Source organism: Erythrolamprus reginae, chromosome 1, assembly GCF_031021105.1.
Source record: "Erythrolamprus reginae isolate rEryReg1 chromosome 1, rEryReg1.hap1, whole genome shotgun sequence".
Lineage (NCBI taxonomy): Eukaryota > Metazoa > Chordata > Lepidosauria > Squamata > Dipsadidae > Erythrolamprus > Erythrolamprus reginae.
The window spans coordinates 398536747-398564481 of NC_091950.1; the positions used below are offsets into that span (position 1 = coordinate 398536747).

General features: G+C 43.5%; 2 protein-coding genes across 2 annotated transcripts in view; both read left to right on the top strand.

Annotated features, from left to right (window-relative positions):
• SUMF2 (sulfatase modifying factor 2) overlaps positions 1-27735 on the top strand; it is a 323736-nt gene that overhangs the window by 84811 nt on the left and 211190 nt on the right. The window lies entirely within an intron of this gene.
• VKORC1L1 (vitamin K epoxide reductase complex subunit 1 like 1) lies at positions 1526-23194 on the top strand. Its single transcript, XM_070735064.1, has 3 exons — positions 1526-1803; positions 19186-19295; positions 22888-23194. The coding sequence occupies exons 1-3, from the start codon at positions 1610-1612 to the stop codon at positions 23112-23114; spliced, it is 531 nt and encodes a 176-aa protein (XP_070591165.1). The 5' UTR covers positions 1526-1609; the 3' UTR covers positions 23115-23194.

Below are 27735 nucleotides of genomic sequence, written 5' to 3' on the forward strand. Positions count from 1 at the left end.
GGCCGATCTGGATTTTGTCCATGTTGCACGCGAAGTTTCTTCCGTCCGTTCGTCGCCAGTGAAGTAGACCCAGAGACAGGGTTTTGAGCAATCGGTACTTTTATTCAGCTCAGAGAACAAGTGACAGCTCAGCAAGGTAAAGTGACAATTCAGCGAGTACCGACTGACTCTGCCTGGAGAAAACCGCTCCTTTTATATATTTGCGGTTCCCGCCAAAGCTAGAGCCGGCCGCGTCTGAGCCAATCAGGAGCGACTTCCTGCTTGGGCTCAGACAGCGCTGAAAGAGGAACAAACTATTTACAGAGTTACAAAGTAGCCATTACAGGATACAACACATAGTAAAATACATGATGAAGGTTATAGAGGAGATACTCATAGTAAAATACTGTATATCTAAGAAATAATAGAAAAGAAGATATAGTAATAGAACATATCAATGAAAGAATAGAAGAAGAGATATAGGAATAGAAGAAAGGTATAGGAGATATAGGAGAGCAATAGGACAGCTGGCTGGCTGGGGAATTCTGGGAGTTGAAGTCCAAATACTGTATCTTCATGTTGACAAGGTTGGGAAACACTGCTATAGACTAGAGCACCGCCCACCAAGACAACTAGACACAAGAACAGATTTTTCCTAAACGCCATCACTCTGCTAAAGAAATAATTCCCTCAACGCTGTCAAACTATTCACTAAGGCTACTTTACTACTAGTTTTTTCACATCATTCCTATTACTCATCTTCTCCCACTTATGACTATATGACTGTAACTTGTTGCTTGTACCCTTAAGATTTTTGTTTCCCGATTGCTTATTTGACCCCTATGACAATCATTAAGTGTTGTACCTCATGATTCTTAACAAATGTATATTTTTTATGTACACTGAGAGCATATGCACCAAAGAAAAATTCCTTGTGTGTCCAATCAGACTTGGCCAATAAAGAATTCTAGAACTCATAAATCTCGTAGTCTCTAGCCTGGTGTTTTAACCACAGGCTCTACACACTATAATATCGCACCCAAGTGCATCTCTGGGAAAGGGTGCTTGAAATCTTCAGTTTTCACCCACTGGAATGCATTGGATGGATGAATTCAGCTAGTCAGTTTATTCAATAAGTCATAGTTGAGCAGCCAAGCTATTGTGTCTTGCAAGCTATTCTAGTCACACGGTCACAAAATAATTGGAAAAAATGTTCACGCAATTAATCGCAGCTTCCGAGAGCCAAGAAACAAAACCAACTCAACACGGATACAAACACTTGCACTCCTCGTTTCAAATCTGCAAATCTCGCGATGCCGATCATTCTTAGGAGGCAGGTGGGCGGGGTTGCCTCCCGCGCTCGTCAGTGATTGGTCGTGTAGCTTCGCTTCTTGTTACGACGGAAAGCGCCACGTTCTTCTCAGAGCAGAGAGAAAAAAAGGAGGAGAAACACCCATGGCCCGGCAAGCGGTCGACGGCAGGAGAAAGTGGGCGTGGTTTTCCTTACGGCGGCAAGCCAATAAACGCGCGGTGCGCGCGCTCCGCGTTTCGGCGTGGTGTGGCGTGCCCTGCGTGCGCACAGGGGCGAGGAGTCTTCTGCCGGGTCCGCCTGAGCGAGGGCTGGGCTAAGATGGCGGCGCCCGTCCTGCTGCGAGTCTCGGTGCCGCGCTGGGAGCGGGTGGCCCGCTACATCGTGTGCCTGGCCGGGATTATTCTTTCCCTCTACGCCTGCCACCTGGAGCGTGAGAAGGGTCACGACCTCCAATACCAGGCGCTCTGTGACCTCAGCGAGCGTGTCCGGTGCTCCTCTGCCATCTCCTCCAGGTCAAGCAAGCGGGGGAATACGGGTGGGGGTGGAGGCGGAAGCCGCCAGGAACTGTTTGGGATTTGCTCCGTTGGCTAGCCGTGATTGTGCGAAAGTTAGGATACCTGCTGAGTGTTTGTAGAGTTGCTCATCCTTTCTCCAAAATGATTCTGATTCAAATTCACCAGTCCCTGTTAGGAGGGGAGTGAGAAAGATAACCATGAATATAGACTGATAATTTTATCAATATGATAAAGATGTTAAATAGAATAGAGATTGGCCAGAAAGAGATAATATACGTTATGGAAACGTTTGTATGGTATATGCAGTAAAATATGTGTGGATATGAAGTTAATAAAAATAAAAACACTTGGGAAATTCACATCCCTCACCTTTTTTGATGGAGTATTTCCTCAGCCCTGAGGCTTTGCTTAAAATCCCTCCATGACTGAAAACTTATTTACTAATACAAGAATCGCAGAACTAAGTCATTTTCAGTATTAATTTCTGTGTCTAACGTCTCCCTTGTTAATAATGTTGGCCTGTGTTACAGAGATGTTAATCACAGCTAAAGAGATGCAAGAGAGTATTGATTGCTTTTCTGGATCAGTTTTCTTCAGATCAGAATGATGAATGCTGTTTTTAATTAACAAAAGAAAGACGAGGGAGAAGGGAAACGTTTTAAAAGTAATGAGATGAAAAAGCCTATCATTGCAAATTGCAGGAAAACTAACATACCAACTAGGTTAGTTAAGCAGTGTTAATATTTACTAGCATTGCTACTTGTTCAAAAAGAGATTGGACTGCCATCTGATGGGGTGGTTTAGGGTCCTGCTTGAGCAGGGCGTTGAACTAGGTGACCTGCAAGGTCCCTTTCAACTCTAATAAATAAATAAATAGTTACTAATTTACCAAGACAAAAATTGTTTTAATGAAAAGTCATTATTTATTATACTCATTTGATAATGGCAAATCTGTGAAACCTATTGTAATTGCCAATCACTTCCTGTTTATATCTTGTGAGTGAATTTTAAAGGAGCGTCAAGACTTTACAACTGAATTAAATGGAAAAGCTCCAAGAAAACTTAGAACATTGAATTAAAACCTTTCCATTATTCTACCCTGTTAAATGCTGGCTCCAGGGTAGGTTGTTAATCTGTGTTGATAAATTGATTTTGTAAGTATGCTTAGTGCCTGGATGTGCTTGAAGGAGCATTGTGAGTGGACTGAAGCAGAGAATTGAAAGAATGGGGTGAGGCTGCATTCACTGATGTGGGTGTGAACCTGAACTATTTTTACTTTGGCTGTATACTGTGTAGGCTTCAAGAATCAAGAGCTTGTGGTAAATTTTTATCTGACGTCTGCCCACCCTTGCTGAATCAATTGAGTGGATGGTTTGTAGAAATTAGGGAAAGGAAACATTTAGAAGTCAGATGTATGTGGAGGAAGACTAAATTCAACAATGCCTGTAAGTGTCTCTAAAGTATGAGTATGCTATTGCTTACTAGCAGAATTTCAGTAGAGTTTTGGTATGGAAACATTTGGGGCCAAATGCTGAATAGAGGTTTCTTATGGAACTAAGCCTGTTGCAAATAGTAAAAAAAAAGTTCCTTCCATATGAAGTGCATATGTGCAGAACATATCAAAGCATGTATTTTATTATGGCTAGATAGATGTTCCTGCTTCAAAAATGTTTATCACTTAACAATAAGTACTTTTTATCTTGAACTTAAGTGCTGAAAAAGCTCAATTCTGTATTTGCTGACAATCCCTGACATTGCTCGATATTGCTTGGTAAAGCTTTTATATTTATTCTCAGCAATAAAAGAGGTTCTCAGTTTTGTCATGCAGGTATTTTCCAAAGTTCTGTATTAAAAATAGGGGTCAAAATATTCTTGCATGCTGCTGCATTAACTTGTTAGTGTCTATCATTGGTAATATATTTTTCCCAGAAGATTGACTAGCTGCTGTTCAGGTAGGATAATATTTTGCAAGTAGAGAGATTAGTTCTATTGTTTTGTGTGTACCATACTTCTGTGTACTTGCAATCATGTAATTTTTGCAGTAATTATGAATCCAGTAATGTTCACTTTTCAGTCTACTTTAGCTTAGTGGAGAACAGTTTTTGTAGATGGCAGATTTATAAAATTTGCAATATCTCAACATTATATAAAAGTTGATATTTTTAGTTTTTTTCAATTCAAAGTAAATGCCTCAACTTTACATCGTTTACATTTGTTCAGTTAAAATTGGAAAAAAATATTTTTGCCATTGCTTTAAATGCTGGATATTGGATTGGTGTTTTGGTTTTTTTAAAGTTCAGAACCAAATTGTATTCTTTTCAGGCTGAGTTGGTAATTATTGAAATCTGCCAGTGATTTTTTTTCTGTGTATATATACTTTGCAAAAGGTAGATTAAATCCAGTTTGGTAATATAATCCTTGCTGTTTGACACATCACACTATCCTCCCCCCCAACACTCATCTGACAATATGATATCTTTTCAGTTCGTATTATCTTTTCTGTTACGTTCAGAGCTACGGTAAATTGCCTAATAAGATACAGTGAGAGTCTTTGACCCCTATTCCCGGTTGGCCAATAAAGATTTCCCAATGAGACTGATCTATCTTTGCTTTTCTCTTAGAGAATTTGTGCCTTGTTCTGGTTTGAGGGATAAATATTGTTTGGATTTCATCTAATACAGGTCAGTTTTAATTAACAGACAGTGCTATTATAGTTAGCTTGGTTGTAGAGTAGGATGTTAAATCTAAAGGATCAATTCAAAATCAGAATAACCTCAGGCCAGGGACTAAGTCAGGAAAACAAAGGAATGTCAATCACATAAGGCAAGTACAAAAATTATGAGAATAGCACCAGTGAACCAATTTCCATTTTTCTACAGACCATGGATTAGTAATACATTTGGGGAATGTTTAAAGTGAGTAGAATCAAGAAGAGCTTTTTGCTGTGTTTCATCTTATTTTCTGCCACTTTTTTTGCTTTCTTTGCATTGAGAAAAGGGAGCAGGGAAAGAATTTGCTCAATCTCAGAGATCACTCGTCTGCATTGCAGGCCTGATCTGTTGATTTTTTTCTTTACTGAAAAGGAAGTTCCTTCTCAGGAAACAAATTAGCATGGGAGAGCATGTTTCACCCCCTGCATTGTTAGGCTTGTGGGAGATTAGATCTTAGACAAAGTTGGAAAGCAAGTCCTGATTTCTTTCTTTCTAGAAATTGAATAGCATTGATTATTTTCTGGTCCTGCATTCCTGCATCAGGCCAGAAATCTTGTAACGAATCTGTGGACAAATTTCAAGAGTTTCTAAGTGATGTGTATCATTATGTTTCAAAGGAGTAAAAATACTTGGTTCTGACATCGCTTGAACTCTGCAAAGATGCTGTACATTTTTAACAGAACTACAGACATCTCATAGGCATGTAGGACATTAGTCTTCAACTTATAACCACAATTGAGCCCAACATTTCTGTGGTTAAGTGAGAAATTTGTTAAGTGAGTTTTGCTCCATTTTATGACCTTTCTTGCCAAAGTTTTTAAGTGAATCACTGCAGCTGATAAGTTAGTACCTTGGTTGTTAAGTGAATCTGACTTCTCCATTGACTTTGCTTATTAGTAGGTTACAAAAGGGGGACCACCTGACCCAGACGCACTGCAACGGTCATAAAGCTCATGATAAGAAAAGAGTGGCCAAGCATCTGCATTTTGAGCACATGCTCATGGGGATGTTGCAAAGGTCACAACGCTGAAAAACGTTTTCAGTACTGTTGTAGCTTCAACAGACACTAAATGAACTGTTATAAGTCAATGACTACCTCTAAATTACTTTTCATATTTGCTATGTCTTGAAAGAAAATAATAATACTGTACCAGTCTTGTGAATCCAGAATAGTTAGAAGCACTGGCTTCATGTGTGTTTCAAGTTAACCATTTATAGCTAAAAATGTTTAAGTATTGTATACACCATCTTTTTGATTGCCTAGCTTCTTATAGGTGACAAAGGAACCGGACATTTTCAGCTCTACTAAATTTGAGGTTGACGGACTTCTGGCAACAGAGTATCTGTTCGGGGTTGAATCTCCTGCATGTTGTAGTTCTTGCTAGAGAGGACATCTTGTACAAGTTCAATATTTTCAAAAGTTGAGTAACATCTGAGCATTTTACAGTTATAGGACACTTGGATATTTGTGTGCGGGGGTGGGTGGGTTTCCAGTAGTTTTTCAGTTTAGAATTAGGAAATGTCTGTAAAATTGTAAAGTGATTGAAATAATGAGGCAGTAAAGGTGAGTCACTTGGAAAGTCACAAAGGAGACCTTGCTGAAATTGTGTCAATGGATTTGTTTTGTTTGATTTTCTTGCTATGGATATATAGCAAACAGATCAAACTGGATTTGGATTTTGAAAAGGTTTGAACTGAAACTAGTAGAGCCAGTATCAAATAACTTTAGCTAATTCGACTTAGGCAAGAAAATAAATTGTATCTTTTTGTATACAATAATCTAGAATAATGTAACAGAACCTTATGCACTGTTATTTATATCTATATTTCATTAGCTTGCACGTTCAATTAATGTTAGTTTCTAGTCTAATTATCTCTGAAAAGTAATTGGACATAGGGCTTTGGCTAGATTTGGGCGAAAAAGGGTTTGTCTATCTCTGTTTCAATAAACATGTAATATATATTTGAAAGAAAATCTTGTGGGCTACTGCGGTATACAGTGTTCCCTCGATTTCCGCGGGGGATGCGTTCCAAGACCGCCCGCGAAAGTCAAATTTCCGTGAAGTAGAGATGCGGAAGTAAATACACCATTTTTGGCTATGGACAGTATCACAAGCCATCCCGTAACACTTTAAACCCCTAAATTACCTTTTCCCATTCCCTTAACAACCATTTACTCACCATTATTACTGGTACTCACCATTGAATAAGACACTTAGTGATCCTGATATTTATAAACATAATTATTTATTAACAATAATTATTTTTTTTGTTATTTATTTGCAAAAATTATTAGTTTGGCGATGACATATGACGTCATCGGGTGGGAAAAACGTGGTATAGGGGGGAAAAACGTGAAGTATTTTTTAATTAATATTTTTTTAAAAACCGTGGTATAGGCTATTAGCGAAGTTCGAACCCGCGAAAATCGAGGGAACACTGTATAGGTGAATAAGGGTCGGAGAAAGGAAAGAACAACTCTTTCATTTGTCCTTGCATTATTGCCAGCCTTGTTGATTTTTAGTCCACTTGCATGTGGATCTGTGTTATTCTGATTTTTAGTCCACTTGCATGTGAATCTGTGTTGTTCTGGTGAGATATTACCAGTGGTCCCACAGTTCAATCAAAAAAAGCTTCCCAATATTTTGTACCATGATCAGAAATCCAAATGTTGTTGCCTGCAGCTTATGATAAGAAAGGAACAGTAAAGGAAAAAAGTAAGGGAATCTCTTGGTTACTAGTTCCATATGTAGTAATGAAATCATCGGGTCTAATTAAGTGGAAAGGCTGCTGCTGCTTCCTTTCATGATTTCATGGCTGCTGATGACAATTGGTAGGGATCTCTCAATTAAATGTGTGTTTGGGCATGATGAAGAATGCCCGAGTCTAATGACTTCGCCCTCTGACAGTATGAATAATGGTAATTTTGTTGGTGGTTATGCCATCGCTCCAGGAACCAGAAGTTTGTGGGTTCTAGTCCTGCCTTGGGCACAAAACCAGTTGGATAACCCTGGGCCAGTTACTTTCTCTTAACCACAGGAAGAAAACAATGGCAAGCCATTCCCAGCATTTTGACCAGGAAAATTGCAGGAATTTTCCAGACAGCCATCAGGAGTCAATGCTGATTCAAAGACAAGAATAAAAATTGGAAGAATCAGTGGATGAGCTAATTAGCTTCTGCAGAAAGATTGTACAGACTGACTATGAACAACAGTGTGACAAAGTAGCAACAATGCTTGTTGTTGCCAAAAAAAAAACAGCAGAAAGTAATAGAAAATGATGAAGCTAAACCTCTCTGGGAGTTTAGAATTCAAACGAACACCTGCCACATAACACTCGAGACTTAGCAATTATTGGTAAGAAAACCCAAAAAGTCTGGATTGTAGATATTGCAAAAGAAAACAAAGATAGTGCCAATAGTAAATGGATTCCTTGGGTGCAATCCCAAAATATCTGGAACACCATCGGTATTGATAAAATAACCATCAATCAATTGCAAAAGGGAGGTTTACTTGGAGCAGCTTACATCTTATGACAGTGCCTTTAATATTGTTAAACAACAATAGCTGCCTAGCTAGGTCATTGGAAATGATTCAGAAGGTGGTGGTGGATAAAAATGCCAAATTTAGTCTAAACATCTGGCTGACTGTGTGACCAAGCATACTAGTAATAACAACAGGTGCATATTCATGTGGTCCTCATCATATCTGTTTGCTATGTTATGATCAGGCTGATGCTTTTGTTATCTTCATAGCATTGACAAAACACCTCTACTTATGGACTTAATTCATTCTGTGACCAGGTTCTTAAGTAGAAAAGTTTGTAAGAAGAGGCATTTTTTCCCCATAGGAATCAATGTAAAAGCAAATAATGCGTGTGATTGGAGAAATCACAGGGGAGGGTGGAGGCCCTGTTTCCTCCCAGAAGATTCGTAGAGAGGCCCCACAGAGGCTTCTCCCTGCCTTTTCTGGTTACAGTTTTGGAGGCTCGGGTTTGTAAGTGGAAAATGGTTCTTGAGAAGAGGCAAAAAAATCTTGAACACCCGGTTCTTATATATAAAAGTTTGCAAGTAGAGGCGTTTGTAGGCAGAGGTACACTGTATTTGCATACCTATTACCAAGTTTCAAATATATGTTTTTCTAATGAATTGGGCCACAGTTTTGTTCAGCTACTTTGTGAATGTTCTAGTGGCACAGTTAGGAAATGTGAACACTGCAGTCCAAACACATCTGGTGGTTATAATGTTGAGGTAGGCTGTTCATGCAAATACAAAAAAACCAGAAAGCTCATTTGCTTGTTGCATCAAATAGTATTTTTCTAATTCTGTACTCTCCTTGTTCCACTGAATCTCTGCTCCCTTTCTCCCAATTTTGGAAATGTTTTTGCTCTCCATAAACCTATTGAGGAATCTAGAAATTCTCTTGTAATTCAACTTAGTTAAAAATAATATAAACATTTATTACAATACATTCAAATGGAGAAAAATAATATTTTAACAGTGGTTGTTATACCCACAATACGTTCATTATGTAATTCACATTCCTGAATTTAAGTGAAGTTATCTGGGCAGAAGTCTGGAAAGACATTATTAATTAGCAGTTGCCTGGAGTGTTGCATAAAAGAATTGGACTCAAATGATGACCAGAAGTTGATATTTCACTACAAGTCCTCACTTCAACTCCAATTTTTTTTACCACTGAAAACTGTTGAGACCATTGCTCGCTATTAATGCATATAACCTCTTTCACAATTCACAGAGGCCTACTCAGAAATCAAACCAGAAGACCTTAATTTTAATCTGCCTAAACGTTGGGAAAATTTCACTTGGATGTTAAATCAATCCATTATCTGTACCATAAAGTGTTTGTGTTAATATGCTTTAATCTGAAAACAGAAGCTTTTGTAAAAAATTTTTTTAAAAACCCTTACATGTCCTAAAAGCAAATTAGTTTGCTCTCTTGAATAGTATCCATGAATTTTCTTTGAGTAGGCCTGATGAACAATTTGGAGATAGTTGCATTACAGTGATCCCTCGAGTTTCGCGATCTCGATCTTCGCGAAACGCTATATCGCGATTTTAAAAAAAAAGTAATTAAAAGAAAAAACACTTCCGCGTTTGGCTTCGGGAGTCAGCTGGGAAGCAGCACAGCTGTTTTAAAAGGTCGCAGCCGGCCTGGGGGGCTTCCCAGCGCCCCCCCGAACCCCCAACCCGGGTCTTCCCGGCCGCGCCGCTTCCCAGCTGAGTCCTGAAGCCAAACGCCAAAGGCGAACTTCCGCATTTGGCTTCAGGACTCAGCTGGGAAGCGGCGCGGCTGTTTTAAAAGGTCGCAGCCGGCCTGGGGGGCTTCCCAGCACCCCCCCCGAACCCCCAACCTGGGTCTTCCTGGCCGCCCACGCAAAGGGGAAACCCCGGCTCCTCACTGATGCCCGCCGCTCGCCTGCCCGCCAGCAAGAGGGGGAAGACCCAGGGAAAGTTCCTTCGGCCGCCCAGCAGCTGATCTGCTCAGTAGCGCAGCAGCAGCGAGGAGCCGAATCGGGGTTTCCCCTTTGCGTGGGCGGTGGGGAACGCAAACTCCACCATCTACGCATGCGCGGCCATAGAAAAAAAGGGCGCGCAAGTGCAGATGGTGTTTTTACTTCCGCAACCCTACATCGCGAAAAATCGATTATCGCGAGGGGTCTTGGAACGGAACCCTCGCGATAATAGAGGGATCACTGTATATAAATTTGGCCACATGTAATTCCTTCTCTTTGGAGTGAAGTTCCCCCAAACATATAGGTGGCCTTAAACTGCTTATGTTTAAGGGGAAGCCCTTTTAAGGAATAGATTTTATTTATTTATTTTGTCCAATACACAATGAGGGTTTTAGTGGGTATATATCTATATACACATAGTAAAATCCATTATGAAGGTTATAGAGGAGATACTCATAGTAAAATATATCTAAGAAATAATAGAAAAGAAGGTATAGTAATAGAACATTTCAATGAAAGAATAGAAGAAGAGATATAGGAATAGAAGAAAAATATAGGAGATATAGGAGAGCAATAGGACAGGGGACGGAAGGCACACGTGCACTTGTACTCGCCCCTTACTGACATCTTAGGAATCTGGATAGGTCAACCGTAGATAGTCTAAGGGTAAAGTATTGAGGGTTTGGGGATGACACTAGGGAGTCCGGTAATGAGTTCCACGCTTCGACAACTCAGTTACTGAAGTCATATTTTTTACAGTCAAGTTTGAAGCGGTTAATATTAAGTTTAAATCTGTTGTGTGCTCTTGTATTGTTGTGGTTGAAGCTGAAGTAGTCGCCGACAGGCAGGACGTTGCAGCATATAATCTTGTGGCCAATACTTAGATCTTGTTTAAGGCGTCTTAGTTCTAAACTTTCTAGGCCCAGGATTGAAAGTCTAGTCTCATAGGGTATTCTATTTTGAGTGGAGGAGTGAAGGGCTCTTCTGGTGAAGTATCTTTGGACATTTTCAAGGGTGTTAATGTCTGAGATGCGATATGGGTTCCAAACAGATGAGCTGTATTGCTTTGATGTGCTTTGTTGCTTCATTTTTTGTTATCATTTTCCTTATTTTCCTTATTTTTTTTCTTTTTTTCTTTGTGAACTATGTAGTGTTTAATACCACAGAAAAATATGTAATACTGTATACGTCAAATAAATACACTATATAATTATAGAACTTGCCTTCATATATTTGGCAAATGGATCTCTCCACCCAGTATTCTCTGCCCAGTCTTTTGTAAATCTGCTGCCCTTCTGAAGTTTGAGTTGTGTGTTATTTAATCATGATTTATTGAATCAGCCCCAGATACCTAAGTTACGCCAATATGCGAAGCCATTACTAATGAATTTGTTACTGCAACCCATTCTGCACAGCTAAACAGTGTCCCTATTCAATGTACCATCTATTGCTCTCATCTGCAATTGTTCTTGGAGATGCCAGGATCAAAGCGTGCCTCTTATACATAAAACATGTGTTACTCCACCAGCATCTTTTTAATTCCTAAAACGGTATGGAAGAGAACAGAGAATAGATGGATGGCAGTTATTTTGCAGTTCACGTTTTTAGTCAGTTGAAAGCTGTTTACCAACGAGAAATCTGACTTATATTTTATGGTTGGCAGTTGCTTACTAATGGTGGTCCCTAATTGTTCTAAAAAGTTGCACTAATTTAAAAATATTAATATTCTGTTCTCAAGCAGAAGATAGTGTGGGCTCAGCAAGATATAGCATTTTGCATTGTTGTCTTGAGCAGTCAAACTCTTATGCCAACAGTCAAGGATAAGACAAAGGGTGACAAAGTTCAGAACTCTATTGTGCATGGATATATATATATTATATTGCATACCCGATTCAGGATTAATGCCAATTTGCCAGCATTTGTGCATTTCTTAAAAGGTTCATTGAATTGGATCGCAAGCCCCATGTTTCAGGGCTCAAGTGGCTTAGGCTCATTCACACAGTGTAGGCTATGAATTAACCAGTAACACAAACTTCTTGGCATAATATTTTAAAGTTGGCATGTGTAAACCAATTTACCTTTTCTTGTTCTCTCTTTTCATTCATTAAAAACACATGCAGAGTAAGGGTTAGTTTAAAAATTACCAGTCTAACTGGTTTTCCCCAAAACATCAGATGTCTACTACTTCTTAATCCAGAAGCGTGATGGCACATAGTTTTGGGAATATTTAACAGGTTTTTCAAGTCTCTGAACAGATAGCAGTTTTTGTATGCCGATTTTGAATGTATAGTATTCAATTTAGCCCCTAAATATCATTTCCACTGAGAATAGAATTGTCTCTCCAGGCTTTCTAGGGGAAATGTCTCCTTGCCTTGAAGCCTGGGCCTTTCATATGTGAAAGCAAGACTCTAAGGCTAGAATGACACCTTGCACTAAACCATAAATATGGTCTCTAGAGCCCTTTTCTATGCAGTTCCACAAATTATTGACAAACTTTATAAACAAAATCTCCAACTGTCTTAAAAGTGGGCAAATCTCTTCACAGAAGGATCCTCAGGCTCCTAAAATGCAGCATTTCTTAAGCCCCATTTCAATTGAAATGCTAAGACTCAGAGCCAATTCTTTCTTATAAAAGTATCTTAGAAGAAGGGATGCAATTCTTTGCATAATTTGATGTAATGTTATTGTATGATTAAATATATAATATTTAAGTTATTTATATCTTATATATTAATGCTTAGGATTCTTTATCTGTTAGTTAATCATTGGATTCTACACTTTTCTTTTAATTTGTCTATTTTTGTGTATTTCTGTTTTTAAAAAAATAATAATAATTGTGATAACATTTTTAAAACACCTGATGCCTTCTGCATGAATAAACAGGCACATCTACATTCAACCCATATCTTCCCCACCCAAATTTGCCTTTCAATTTCAGAGATGTAGAAATATGCTTAGCCTATCTGGAAGTTAGTCATACCTTCAACAGGGTTCAGGCTGATATAAGCAGATGATTCATTTATTTCTGTATTCAGTTCTGCAGATTATTGCTTTTCACCTGTATTCTGATTTAAGCTTCCTGGGCTTGTGGGTGGGGGAGGAGAATGCCTGCTGAGTCACATATAGAGTCCCATTATGAGTGTTTACTGCACATGGATATAAGAAATGCTGTAAACCATTATATAAATGCTTATATGCTGTAAGCCACCACAAGTCCTTGGAGAGGGGCAGCATACAAATCCAATGAATGAATGAATGAATGAATGAATGTTATGATGGAAAGAGAAAAGTACTCTACAGCCTGGCATTTTACATTTTATTTTAAGATTGTCGTTAGTGTAATGGTTAAGGCACTCCAGCTAGAAACTGGGAGAGTGTGAGTTCTAGTTCCACCTTAAAAACAAAGCTAATTGGGTCAATCACTCATGTCAGAAATAAGTTTATTTCTGGAGGTAATATTACAATGCAAGTAAATGCTTTGTATCCATGGGAAAGGCTAATGAAAGCCATAATCAGCATGTGATCATGGGTTTGCTAATTGTGCTGCAACCTGATTGGCTGTAACCTATATAAGGACTAACACCCTTGCATGGGTGTGATTTGTTACAGAGTGGTTTGTTATAGTGAGTGGTTTGTTACAGTGGTTTGTTACAGAGTGGTTTATTATAGTGAGTGGTTTGTAGTTAGTGGTTAGTGCTTAGTGGTTGCAGTGGTGGATGTAATAAGAGTTATATAATAGTATTGTGGATAGTTTATTGCAGTGGTTAAATGTAAAAGTGATAGTTTATTTAGAGAAACAGTTTGATAAGAAGAAAGTCTGCGGAGAGGGGTGGCATACAAATCCAATAAATAAATAAAGTAAAAAAAATATTTTTTACAAGAAAGCCTGCTGCAGTGGTTTTCATTGAAGACTTCAATTAGGCATAATGGTTAACTGGCTCTGTTAAAAAGTGCTATTGCTGATATGTTGTAAGCCGCCCTGAGTCAAAGGAGAAGGGCGGCATAAAAATTGAATGAATGAATGAATGAATGAATAAATAATTAAATAAATAAATTATGGCTACTTGGTGGGTTACTTTCTGCATGCACAGAAACTCTCTCAACAACTCACTCTGTCTCTCGGCCATAGGAAGAAGGCAACTACAGTAATACCCCGGTTATTGCGTCCCCGACCATTGCGAACAGGGTAATTTGCGATTTTTCAACCCGGAAGTCAAAACACCATCTGCGCATGTGTGCCCTTTTTTTCTATGGGCACGCATGCGTAGATGGCGCCCGGCAGATCAGTTGCTGGGCGGCTTCCCTGGGTCTTCCCCCTCTTGCTGGCGGGAGGGCGAGCAGCGGGCATCAGCAAGGAGTTTCCCCACCGCCCACGCAAACTCCTCGCTGCCGCCCGCCCTTCGCCCGCCCACGCCGTTCACTCTCGCCGCTTTCGAGCTGAGTCCTGAAGCGAATTCGCTCCAGGACTCAGCTGGAAAGCGGCGAGAGCCAGCGCGGAAAAGCCGTTCGCTGGCGCTGGCTGTCGGCGCTTTTGAGCTGAGTCCTGAAGCGAATTCGCTCCAGGACTCAGCTCGAAAGCGGCGAGAGCCAGCGCGGAGAAGCCGTTCGCTGGCGCTGGCTCTCGGCGCTTTTGAGCTGAGTCCTGAAGCGAATTCGCTCCAGGACTCAGCTCGAAAGCGGCGAGAGCCAGCGCGGAGAAGCCGTTCGCTGGCGCTGGCTGTCGGCGCTTTTGAGCTGAGTCCTGAAGCGAATTCGCTCCAGGACTCAGCTCGAAAGCGGCGACAGCCAGCACGGAGAAGCCGTTCGCTGGCGCTGGCTGTCGGCGCTTTTGAGCTGAGTCCTGAAGCGAATTCGCTCCAGGACTCAGCTCGAAAGCGGCGACAGCCAGCGCGGAGAAGCCGTTCGCTGGCGCTGGCTCTCGGCGCTTTTGAGCTGAGTCCTGAAGCGAATTCGCTCCAGGACTCAGCTCGAAAGCGGCGACAGCCAGCGCAGAGAAGCCGTTCGCTGGCGCTGGCTGTCGGCGCTTTTGAGCTGAGTCCTGAAGCGAATTCGCTCCAGGACTCAGCTCGAAAGCGGCGACAGCCAGCGCGGAGAAGCCGTTCGCTGGCGCTGGCTGTCGGCGCTTTTGAGCTGAGTCCTGAAGCGAATTCGCTCCAGGACTCAGCTCGAAAGCGGCGACAGCCAGCGCGGAGAAGCCGTTCGCTGGCGCTGGCTCTCGGCGCTTTTGAGCTGAGTCCTGAAGCGAATTCGCTCCAGGACTCAGCTCGAAAGCGGCGACAGCCAGCGCGGAGAAGCCGGCGCCCGGCAGATCAGTTGCTGGGCGGCTTCCCTGGGTCTTCCCCCTCTTGCTGGCGGGAGGGCGAGCAGCGGGCATCAGCAAGGAGTTTCCCCACCGCCCACGCAAACTCCTCGCTGCCGCCCGCCCTTCGCCCGCCCACGCCGTTCACTCTCGCCGCTTTCGAGCTGAGTCCTGAAGCGAATTCGCTCCAGGACTCAGCTGGAAAGCGGCGAGAGCCAGCGCGGAAAAGCCGTTCGCTGGCGCTGGCTGTCGGCGCTTTTGAGCTGAGTCCTGAAGCGAATTCGCTCCAGGACTCAGCTCGAAAGCGGCGAGAGCCAGCGCGGAGAAGCCGTTCGCTGGCGCTGGCTGTCGGCGCTTTTGAGCTGAGTCCTGAAGCGAATTCGCTCCAGGACTCAGCTCGAAAGCGGCGAGAGCCAGCGCGGAGAAGCCGTTCGCTGGCGCTGGCTGTCGGCGCTTTTGAGCTGAGTCCTGAAGCGAATTCGCTCCAGGACTCAGCTCGAAAGCGGCGACAGCCAGCGCGGAGAAGCCGTTCGCTGGCGCTGGCTGTCGGCGCTTTTGAGCTGAGTCCTGAAGCGAATTCGCTCCAGGACTCAGCTCGAAAGCGGCGACAGCCAGCGCGGAGAAGCCGTTCGCTGGCGCTGGCTCTCGGCGCTTTTGAGCTGAGTCCTGAAGCGAATTCGCTCCAGGACTCAGCTCGAAAGCGGCGACAGCCAGCGCGGAGAAGCCGTTCGCTGGCGCTGGCTCTCGGCGCTTTTGAGCTGAGTCCTGAAGCGAATTCGCTCCAGGACTCAGCTCGAAAGCGGCGACAGCCAGCGCGGAGAAGCCGTTCGCTGGTGCTGGCTCTCGGCGCTTTTGAGCTGAGTCCTGAAGCGAATTCGCTCCAGGACTCAGCTCGAAAGCGGCGACAGCCAGCGCGGAGAAGCCGTTCGCTGGCGCTGGCTCTCGGCGCTTTTGAGCTGAGTCCTGAAGCGAATTCGCTCCAGGACTCAGCTCGAAAGCGGCGACAGCCAGCGCGGAGAAGCCGTTCGCTGGAGCTGGCTGTCGGCGCTTTTGAGCTGAGTCCTGAAGCGAATTCGCTCCAGGACTCAGCTCGAAAGCGGCGACAGCCAGCGCCAGCGAACGGCTTGTCCGCCGCCTGCCTGCCCACTAGCGAGGAGCCGAAGATTGGGGGCGGCGCGGCTGTTTTAAAATGTCGCCGCCGGCATGGGGGGCTTGCCAGCACCCCCCGGACCCCCAACCCGGGTTTGGGGGGCTGCTAGGAAGCCCCCCATGCCGGCGGCGACGTTTTAAAACAGCCGCGCCGCCCCCAATCTTCGGCTCCTCGCTAGCGCTGCGGGAGTAAAAACACCATCTGCACATGCGCAGATGGTGTTTTTACTTCCGCAGCGCTACTTCGCGAAAACCCGCTCGTTGCGGGGGGTCCTGGAACGGAACCCTCGCAACGAGCGGGGGATCACTGTACTTCTGAGATCTTGCAAACAATAACAACAACAACCCATGCAGAGACTAGACCAGTGATGGCAAACCTATGGCACGGGTACCACAGGTGGCACAAGGAGCCATATCTGCTGGCATGCAAACTGTTGCCCTAGCTCAGCTCCAATGGGCCTATGTGTGCTGTCCAGCTGATTTTTGGCTCACGTAGAGGCTCTAGAAGGTGTTTTTTGTGCTTCCAGAGAGCCTCTGGGGGTGGGTGCGGGAGAGTGATTTAACCCTCTCCTGGTTCTAAGGAAGCCTTTGGAGCCCGGGGAGAGCGAAACACGAGCCTACTGGGCCCAACAGAAATTGGGAACAGGCTGTTTTCAGCCTCCAGAGGGCCTCTGGGAGGTGGGAAAAACTGTTTTCACCCTCCCCAGGCAATGCCTTATGGGTACTCGCACATGTGCAATAGCATGCACCCATGCTCTTTCGGCACCCGAGGGGAAAAAGGTTTGCCATCACTGGACTAGACCCTAAGTCAACTCTGACTTGAAGGCAAAATAATTAAATCAAAACAAAGCTGAACAAATCTAATGAATTGAATTGAATTAACAACAACACAAACCCCTTATCCTGAGTAACAGTGATAGTTACTATTTGAAATGAAATCTGCATAGATTTTTTTTTTTTTTTGCTTTGCATTGGTGGTGATGGATTCGTATTATTCAGAATGGTCATAGGCAGGATCTGCACTGCTAAAGATAGTGCTTAGTTGGGTAATGGGTAGCATCTTTTTTGTGATGGATTAGAGCTCACACATTGCACTAGCATATCTGTTTTAGATTAGCGAGTTTTAGTACCTTTAATAACCATTTATTAGAGGAGCTTTAATAAATGTAGTTTATTATTAAGTGGTATTATATATTGTGAATTGTTTGGTAAACCACAGCTTGTAATCAAGATTTAGCATACAGTGAACCCTCGATCATCGCGAGGGTTCCGTTCCAGGACCCCACGCGATGATCGATTTTTAGCGAAGTAGCGGTGCGGAAGTAAAAACACCATCTGCGCGTGCGCAGATGGTGTTTTTGCTTCCACTGCCGCCTGCCCTTCGCCCGCCCACCCCGTTGCTCGCGCCTGGGGTGCGCGCGCATTTGGGGACTCCCTAGATCCGCTCCCCAGCTGGGGAGCGGATCTAGGGAGTCCCCAAACGCGCGCGCTTTCCCCAGCAACGCGCGCGCTTTCCCCAGCAACGCGCGCGCGGTGGAGACTCCCTAGATCCGCTCCCCAGCTGGGGAGCGGATCTAGGGAGTCCCCACCGCGCGCGCGTTGCTGGGGAAAGCGCGCGCGTTTGGGGACTCCCTAGATCCGCTCCCCAGCTGGGGAACGGATCTAGGGAGTCCCCACCGCGCGCGCGTTGCTGGGGAAAGCGCGCGCGTTTGGGGACTCCCTAGATCCGCTCCCCAGCTGGGGAGCGGATCTAGGGAGTCCCCACCGCGCGCGCGTTGCTGGGGAAAGCGCGCGCGTTTGGGGACTCCCTAGATCCGCTCCCCAGCTGGGGAGCGGATCTAGGGAGTCCCCACCGCGCGCGCGTTGCTGGGGAAAGCGCGTGCGTTGCTGGGGAAAGCGCGCGCGTTTGGGGACTCCCTAGATCCGCTCCCCAGCTGGGGAGCGGATCTAGGGAGTCCCCACCGCGCGCGCGTTGCTGGGGAAAGCGCGCGCGTTGCTGGGGAAAGCGCGCGCGTTTGGGGACTCCCTAGATCCGCTCCCCAGCTGGGGAGCGGATCTAGGGAGTCCCCACCGCGCGCGCGTTGCTGGGGAAAGCGCGTGCGTTGCTGGGGAAAGCGCGCGCGTTTGGGGACTCCCTAGATCCGCTCCCCAGCTGGGGAGCGGATCTAGGGAGTCCCCACCGCGCGCGCGTTGCTGGGGAAAGCGCGCGCGTTGCTGGGGAAAGCGCGCGCGTTTGGGGACTCCCTATATCCGCTCCCCAGCTGGGGAGCGGATCTAGGGAGTCCCCAAACGCGCGCGCTTTCCCCAGCTGGGGAGCGGAGCTGGGATGTCCCCAAGCGCGTGCCGCCCGCCCGCCCACGCCGTTGCTCGCGCCGCCGCTGGGGTCTTACGGGGGCAAGAGGGGGAAGACCCAGGGAAGCCTCTGCCCGGCGGGGAAACTCCACCATCTATGCATGCGTGGAAGGGCACGCATGCGCAGATGGTGGAGTTTACTTCCTGGTTGAAAACTCGCGAAATAGCCCTTTCGCGATACTTGAACACGCGAAACTCGAGGGTTCACTGTAATCTGAATGGTGTTCAATAAATTAGCAGGGAGCACCATCCATCCATTTTATAATGCTACATATTTATTACCTGACTTGTTCATAGCGAATGGAGGAACATAAGTGCATTGTGTGTTCAGATTTGCATTTTTATTAAAGCAGGTGCTTACCACTTAAGACTTAATTGGCTGTTTTCTTTCAGATGGGGTCGAGGATTTGGCCTATTAGGCTCCATTTTTGGAAAAGACAGTGCAATAAATCAACCAAACAGCGTTTTCGGTCTTGTATTCTATATACTGCAAATGTTGCTTGGTAAGTAGCATACTACCATCCCTCACTTCCACCTACAATCTTCCTTATTTTTTGCTCCTCTAGGCAAAAAGGCAGGATATAATTTTTTTGTGGGTGATTATTTCAGTCTAGTAATCAAAATCTTGTACAATATTTATTGAGTCCTAACAATTGTAGCATGTGTTTCACTAATCTCCCATTTAATTCATGCCTGCCTGACAAATGTGACGTCTAAGTCACGTTTGCCGGCCTCTTAGCAGTGCTCACAGATCCTAAAGCAAAGCTGGAACAAGTTGTTAATTCCCAGGGATTTCAAAGCAAGGGGGGGGGGTTGTGTGTGGAATCAACATGGGCTGATAATCAGATTGCTCTTTACCTCCTTCCATTATCTGTGATAGCTAGAATTCCCTTCCCAATCTTCTCCATGGTGTGTCTATTCCTTCCCTTAGATCCAGGACAGATTTTTGCCATTCCTTTAGTTGCTCCTAGATGACGACAAAGTAAAATTCCTTCCAAACAACCAGATTGGAAAATTCTAATAAAAATAAACCCATCTCTCCCCACCCCCGAAACCTTAATAATTAGATTTTAAATGATTATGTACAGGTAATCACGATGCATTATACACAATGCTGTTTTTGTGAGTGTATTTGCTGGTGTGTGTAACAGTGTTTGCTCCTGTTCACCCCTATCTGCCCTTGCCTCTTTCATCCTCCCACTCCCTCTCTTCTACTCTCCCTGCTATCAAGACTTCAGGTTGTGGGGCCAGGATCCATTCTCTGTTTGCATGCCATAGAAAAATGCCATGCATGACATTGTTGCTGTGTAAAACAATATAGGGATGAGTTGTGCATCTACTACTTCACCTGAGACACGGGAGCTGTACCCGCAGTGAGTGTGCATGGATTTCCTGCAGGAGTCCCGGTATCCTGTGCACCAGTTTTCTACATCCGTTATGAAGTAACTTTTGGATCTTCAAAGAGGGGCAGATGTGTTTCGTAACTGGGCAGACGCTATGAAAATGCATATTGAATATAATGAAGAGAGTATTTCATAACTTGTGTGAAGACTAGATTTCATAGTTTATGCTAAGCCATTGTCTGTTGACCAGTTATCACAGATTGCTCACATATCATCTCACTGTAGTGTGTGTATGTATGTACGTACGTATGCATGTAGATACATACATACATGTATACATACATACGGTACATACATGTATACATACATATGTACATGCGTACATACATACATAAGGGTGTCTGGAAAACAGGGAAATCGGAATTATCAGGGAAATCAGCAGTTCGGGAAATATCAGGGAATTATCAGGGAATTAGTGAAAAAACAATAAATCAAGGGGGGGAAAAACAAACAGTATTAAAATGTTTAAAACTCAGGAAAAGCCATGTAAAAATGGATTGTGTTGCCTGGCAGAGTCAAGCAAAAATGAGCATAACTCTGGCAACAACTGGCTTCCTCAGCTACCGATATTTCTCCACGGCTTAGCCATTTGATACGATGTCATCTACGACCGCGCTTTAACTAGATCTCAAGTTACAGGGAAATGTCAGGGAAATATCAGAGAATTTCAAAATGCTTTTCCCCTGGACACCCCGATACATATACATACAGTGTTTCCCTGAAAATAAGAACCTGTCTTATATTTTATTGAACCCCGAAATAAGCGCTTGGCCTTATTGCCATGCACACACAAAAGCCAGATTGGGGTTATTATCAGGAGATGTCTTATTTTGGGGGAAACACATACACACACCACAGTGGTTACGTCCCCTTGCTATATTATAGTAAAACAACAATTTATTATATAATTTTATTCATTCAAATAAATTGTTATGCTGCCCACCTGCCCTATATGGTGACTCTGGCTTGCATATTTTATTTTACTTATTTTATTTTAATTTAATTTAATTTATGGCTTAATCACATTTTCCAAGCCTTGTCATAATGTTGCTTCCTTTCCTGGAGGCAGTTACGAGAGTGTGGAGGTCTTCGGGGTCTCATGCAGTCTTCTTCCACTCTTGTCTCCAGTTTTGTGCTGCTTCTCCACCCTGCAAATTCATCCCTTCTCTTTTTATCCCCCCCAAATAAACTTGGGAAATTTTAATGCTTCACAAAATTAACTGCAAAGTAAGGTTTTTCAAACTGAGATTTGAATTGCAGTTAATTGTGGATCGTGCTTAATGCCCACACAACATTGTATTAATGTTAGTTCCAGAAGAGCTAAGCAAGCTGCTGTATGTTTCTTCAGTTCTTAAAATCAGTGGGCTGAGAATCCTGGCACTTTTTCTTCTAGACTGTATTTAATGAGTCTGCTAACATTTAAACTATTGAGAACCTGAAGTTACAGTACAGTCTTGAAACGCCTGAATAATTGGGAATTTATCTGTTGAAAGAAGGAACGTGTACTGTGTATTTAAGGTGGCAGGAGAGATGGCTATCAGCTTGTTTGGCATTTCTGATACTAGCCATCAGTCATAAATGCTGAATCCACAGCATGTGATGCTTCTCAGTGAGTATAGTGGTACCTCTACTTACGAAATTAATTCGTTCCATGACCAGGTTCTTAAGTAGAAACATTTGTAAGAAGAAGCAATTTTTCCCATAGGAATCAATGTAAAAGCAAATAATGTGTGCGATTGGGGAAACCACAGGGAGGGTGGGGCCCCTGTTTCCTCCCACGAGATTCCTAGAGAGGCCCCACGGAGGCTTCTCTCCACCTTTTCTGGCCCTGTTTCCTCCCAGGAGATTCCTAGAAAGGCCCCACAGAGGCTTCTCCCTGCCTTTTCCAGTTACAGTTTCGGAGGCTCGGATTTGTAAGTGGAAAATGGTTCTTGAGAAGAGGCAAAAAAATCTTGAACACCCGGTTCTTATCTAGAAAAGATCGTAAGTAGAGGCATTCGTAGGTAGAGGTACCACTGTGCATTGTTTTCTATAGTGGTCAGTTAAATTGGGAAAGTCCATGATCAGGGCATGAGGACCCCATTCTCTTCCATTTTAGCAACAGAAAAGTAGAGTCGCTCTGCCTCTAAATTTGGAAATGCCATTTCATCAGAATTAATGAACGGCAATGGGTAAACCTCTTCTTGCCTGTGTATCTAAATTTCTCATAAATTCTGCTCCTCGGTGACTGAACTTTGCTGCATCTTAACAATTATCCATAAATTAGATGTTGTAGGTGTTTGCAGCATTTTAGAAATACTTTGCGAGTGGCATCAGCTACCCAGAGAACTGGTGGGCTCCGTTTCAGTGGATGTGCTCATGCGGAGACCGGACAGTCATTGGTTTGGAATGCCACCCATTGAATTCTGGCATGGGGCAAGGTCTCTGGCCCTTTCCAGTTTTATAATTCTGTTGAAAAAAAAGCATTGCTTGTTTCCTTCACATCAGCATGCAGGGAACAGTTTTTTTACTAATTTGTTCTTAAGCCTTCCAGTTGAGGAGAGATCCCTTGATCTAACAAGACTTTGAAATGGTACCAGGCAGGTTTTACCACATTTTGCACTTCTAGCCCTTTGACCTGAGTCCTTGTTGATAGACAACTGCTTGTAACAAAAGGAAGCCACCGCAGTAACTTCTTATCTTCTTCTTCTAGGTATGACAGCAAGTGCAGTAGCAGCGCTGGTCCTCATGATGTCCTCCATAGTGTCAGTAATAGGATCTTTGTACCTGTCTTACATTCTGTACTTTGTGCTGAAGGAATTCTGCGTTGTCTGTGTCATCACATACTTGTTGAACTTCGTTCTCTTGATCATCAACTACAAACGACTAGTATACTTGAATGAGGCCTGGAAACGGCAGCTCCCACCCAAACAGGATTAACTGCTTTGCAAACTTTTGACTGACAGTTTGAAGGCCCGGCTTCCGTTATGTTTATTTCACAGTAAAAATATTTTTTTTAATTATTACTCATATCACTTGCTTTCCCAGGAATCATAGCTAATTCAGTTAAGAGTGACTCAAAGGATAGGGCCCTGGGTAATTTCTCAGTCAGTATCTATGGAGGAACCGTTTGTGAAAGTCTTAACCTGATCAGAGACAAGCTTTAACTCTACTTTGAAGGAGTTCACCCACGGAGGCATATTCTTTACTCCTTCTTTACCTTTCCCCAAATATTCCAGGTAGATTACAGAAGTCTCCCATCTCAGTGTGAATTGAGGTGGGGGGAAGTCTTTAACAGGGAGATCATGATTATTCTAGACTTCATAGGTACCATAGGGAAACCATGCCCTGTTTATATTATGTGTATTGATAGCCAAGGGAATTTGACTACATAGGTGCAGCTTACCACAACTGCAGAGTGGTAGAAAAGACTGGCTATGTCCTGGCAAAGAAAGAAGTTCAGCACAGCTCAGCCAAGTGATGACTTGAAGCATAACTTTTGAAGAATGGTTCATTGTGTTATTGAGATGTGTGTTTTTTTTAACGGAAATTGAAATTAGTTTATTTCCTTGGAGAAATTTGCAACAAAAGATCTTTGGCAAGATGCCTTTCCCCCCAACAGGATATCTCTAAAGAAAAGGAATTCAATGGCATTTTAAAAAGAGCCCTGAACTACCGTTGGGTTTCCTTGCAACACACAAACTGTTTGCTGTGGGATGGAAACAATCTTTGTCTGGGGATGCTTAACGAGACGCCCCGACCCATCAGTAGGAAACCTGTACAAATGGAGTCTGAGGGGCAGAGTTGGCTGTGTACTTCAGAAGACGTGAGACAGCCTAATAGTGTTAACCAACTTGATTATAATATTTCTAGCTGCTGTATAGAATTACAACTTGACACTGGATCCCAGTAACCCACTGGATAAACGAATGCACTGAAAGGAATTAAGACGCAGCCCCTCCGTGAGCTCTTTCGTACATCATTTCCGCAGAAGTGAAGGGTGGTGGTGGTGTATAAAGAAATGTCAATGAAGGGTGCTTTGATGTTCCTGAGAATTTCCCCTTCACCTAGTGAACCTTGTATAGGAAACCCAGAATGATGAACATGGATAGATGTATAACTGTCGAGGCAGAGCAATTTCACATTCCTACATACAGATTTGGCTAAGGCTTAGGGAGATGTACATCGACCCTTAACTCCCCCAGTTGGAGTTAAGGAAACAAGGTGGTAACTAAAATTAGCCCAAGATTTAGTCGTGGTTGTACTTGAAAAGAGCAAGTTGAAATAATTTCCCATTCATATCGTCCTAAAATGCAGTGTTCTTTTTAAAAAGTGCCTTCTGTCTTACAAACCAAATATTGGGGGTGTCTGAAATTGCCAGGCAGAAGGGTTCCTGCATATATATATATGAATTTGATGAATCAGACCTTTGCAGTATGTAGAAGGTGATCCCTTGGGGTTCTCTTATACCAAGGCACTGTGGCATCATAAATAGCTCCTTGTATGACATACCTGGAGGTCAGGTGTATTTCTGCTGCTTTGATTGGGACAGCTCTGCAGTCTATGCTGACTTCTGATTTTCCTGCTGGAGTACTTTAGAAAGACACACTTTTTTCCTGAGAACATAAACATTTTTGTCTGCTATAATTAGATTTAGGGCTTAGTTTACCCAGAAGTCTCTCAGGATACCTCGGTATGACAAGGAAGCCTTGAAGGACCGTTGCAGATTCTTATATGACAGCTGGGACAGAGCTCTTCCAAGCAAACCAGAAGAGCTACTCCTTAGCAAGATTGCCGTGTTCCTTCCTGCGGTGGCAAAAATGCGGAACCTGTTGCAAGCGGCCTGTTTATCGTTGGAGGGCAAGAAGGTACCAGAGGCTTTCTGAAGAATGAACCAGTTACAGGATTGATAGGATCAAAGTGGAGTCCTCAGTGACAGAAGCAGCATTTGAAAGCGAATGGCTGCTGTGATCTGCCAGTAGCTTCTTGTGATGCGTATTCACCAGTTGGGCTCCCTGAGATCATTCAGACAATTCTGCTCACATGATGAACATAATTGGAAGACTTGAGAGCAGCTTTGGCGCAATAGCAGAGACAGCCGTGCACTTGGGTCATAACGGACTAACTAAAAAGATCCGGTCAGGCCAGAATATATCCAGAATACAACAAAGGGCGTTGTTGCCAAAAACACGAATCCTGTTTTCTTTACCATCAATGCTTGCTCCTGCTTATGCCCAAGAAGAGTCATCTTCCTTGAAAAGCTCCCTTTTAAAATTCCAGTCTGTGTCTAAACCAGTGTTTCTGAACCCTCGCTGTTTGAAGATGTGTGGACTTCAACTCCCAGAATTCCCCAGCCAGCAACGCTGGCTGGGGAATTCTGGGAGTTGAAGTCCACACATCTTCAAACGGCCAAGGTTGAAAAACACTGGTCTAAACCCTTTCCTCCTGCTGCATTTGAGGGGTCCAATTTTTTTTTAATTTAAAAAATAAAAATAAAAACCAGCATTAAGGTATAAATGCAATTCTCTTGACGTTTCGTAAAAGTGCAGGATTTTATTTTCCAATGGGAGCAACATCTGCTGAAGATGGGATGTCTGACAGTATTTAAATGCCTGCCAAATGAACAGTCCAGTTGGTTTTGTACAGAACTATGGTGGAATATACAGGGTGCATTCCATTTTAAAAATGTCAATTTATTGAACAGATTTGCACAAACACTTAAAATTCTTCAAAGTACTGTCCTTGGGACTCTACACGTTTTTTCCAGCGACTCTGCCATGACCGGTACGCGCCCTGGAAGGCTCTTCAGGGACCTCTCACGAGGTCTTCGTCACAGCTGATTGGATCTCTTCTATGGATGAAAAATGGGTTCCTTTCAGGGCTGGGAACAAAAAGAAGTCTGCTGGGGCGACATCAGGACTATTGGGGGGGGGGGGCCGGCAGTGTTGGCACCTGGTGTTTGGCCAGGAACTCACGGACTCATAGCGCATTGTGGCAAGGCGTGTTTTTCATCCATAGAAGAGAGGCAATCAGCCGTGATAACCTTGCGAAAGGTCGCCAAAGACGCCTTCTAGGGTGCGTACTGGTCATGGCAGAGTTGCTGGAAAAAATGTGTAGACGCCCAAGGACAGTACTTTGAAGAATTTTAAGTGTTTGTGCAAATCTATTCAATAAATTACTTTTTTTAAAAAAAATGCATTACTTTTGGAACACACCCTGTAAGTTTAATGGAGGAAGACAGATGTTTATGGTATATATATATATATATGTATATGTATATATGTATTAAAAAAACACTAAATTCTGCTTGTTGTCCTTGTCAAAGAGTTTCTCAGAAATGCATTTTGTATTAACCAGAGTACAGTTAAAGCTTGTCTTGAATTTTGAAATTAGAGCTGATGCGGGGGGAGTATAATTTACACACTTTGTTACATTTGGTATGTGGAGAATATTTTCAAGTTTATACCCTCACTGATAAAAATTTTTATTTTAAGACATTAATGTAACATAGCGTGAGGCTTTATTTTTTTAACATGTCTGCAGATGAGATGGAGCTTTTCTATCTTTCTAAGTAGAGATTTCCATTACCTATACCGGGGTGGGCAAATTTGGCAACATCCCGACATGTGGACTTCAATTCCCAGAATTCCTGAGTCAGGCTCAGAAGTCCACAGCTCATAAAGTTGCATTGTTGCCTATATACACCAGTGGTCCGTTATAGGGGATACCAGGAAGTTGTAGTAGTTTGCTTCCTAGGACTTCCCCCTCTCCCTCAATTCCTTGGGTGGGAGTGCAAGCAGACCCCATTTTTCCCTCTGCTGAAAAGTTCCCCGTTCTGCTCATTTCTAAGTCAACACCTTTTAAGTGTTGTTTTTTTCTTGTCCAAGAACAGAGGTGTGAAGGTATCGGTCACCTTGTGTACTTCTAAGCAAAATCCTGACTTCTGTACCCTTCTCTCCCCCATCTCCCAATTTCAGTAGTATTCCGTGGTGTTAAACGGTCTATGCAGCCATAGTTTGTGTTGGATGAATCGTTCTCAATCAGGTCCCCAACTCCCAGAATCCCTAGGCAACTGAAACACTTTGGGCTTAAAGGCCAAACTAGACAAGATTTTGAAGTAGGTCACCCTTTGTCTATCCCAATGGAAAATTGGTCCTCCTGAGTCCTGGGCTGTGAAAAGCCAGCCAATATTTTTTAACACAGCCAAGCCTACCCTGTTTGTGCGTTATAATATTTGCAAGCCCTCCAGCAAGCAGGCGCTAGGCAAATCCCCCTACAGGTGTGGACTCTCTGCTGCCTTCCCTCTTCTATAAATTATTGGCAATAACGCCAATTCGTGGCAATATTACTAGATTGCTTGGCCATATTCCCAAACCGATGTGGATGATAGAAGATGCAGCATTTCCTTGTTTTTCACAAGTGCAGCTTTCACTCTGCTTTGCTCCCAATTCCTTTCTTTTAATTTGGAAAGCTTTGGAGCCCCTGCTCTTTGGTTCTGCTCATCACTTGAATGGCTTCTAATTTCATGCCAGTGAGGAAGGAGGAAAACTTTTTCAGTGAC

What these genes read in the sequence shown, in the direction of transcription:
- VKORC1L1 (XM_070735064.1), top strand. Translation starts at nt 1,610, where the DNA reads ATGGCGGCGCCCGTCCTGCTGCGAGTCTCGGTGCCGCGCTGGGAGCGG. An exon ending in TCCTCTGCCATCTCCTCCAG is followed by an intron (nt 1,804 to 19,185) that starts GTCAAGCAAGCG and finishes GTTTTCTTTCAG; the next exon opens with ATGGGGTCGAGGATTTGGCC. An exon ending in TATACTGCAAATGTTGCTTG is followed by an intron (nt 19,296 to 22,887) that starts GTAAGTAGCATA and finishes TTCTTCTTCTAG; the next exon opens with GTATGACAGCAAGTGCAGTA.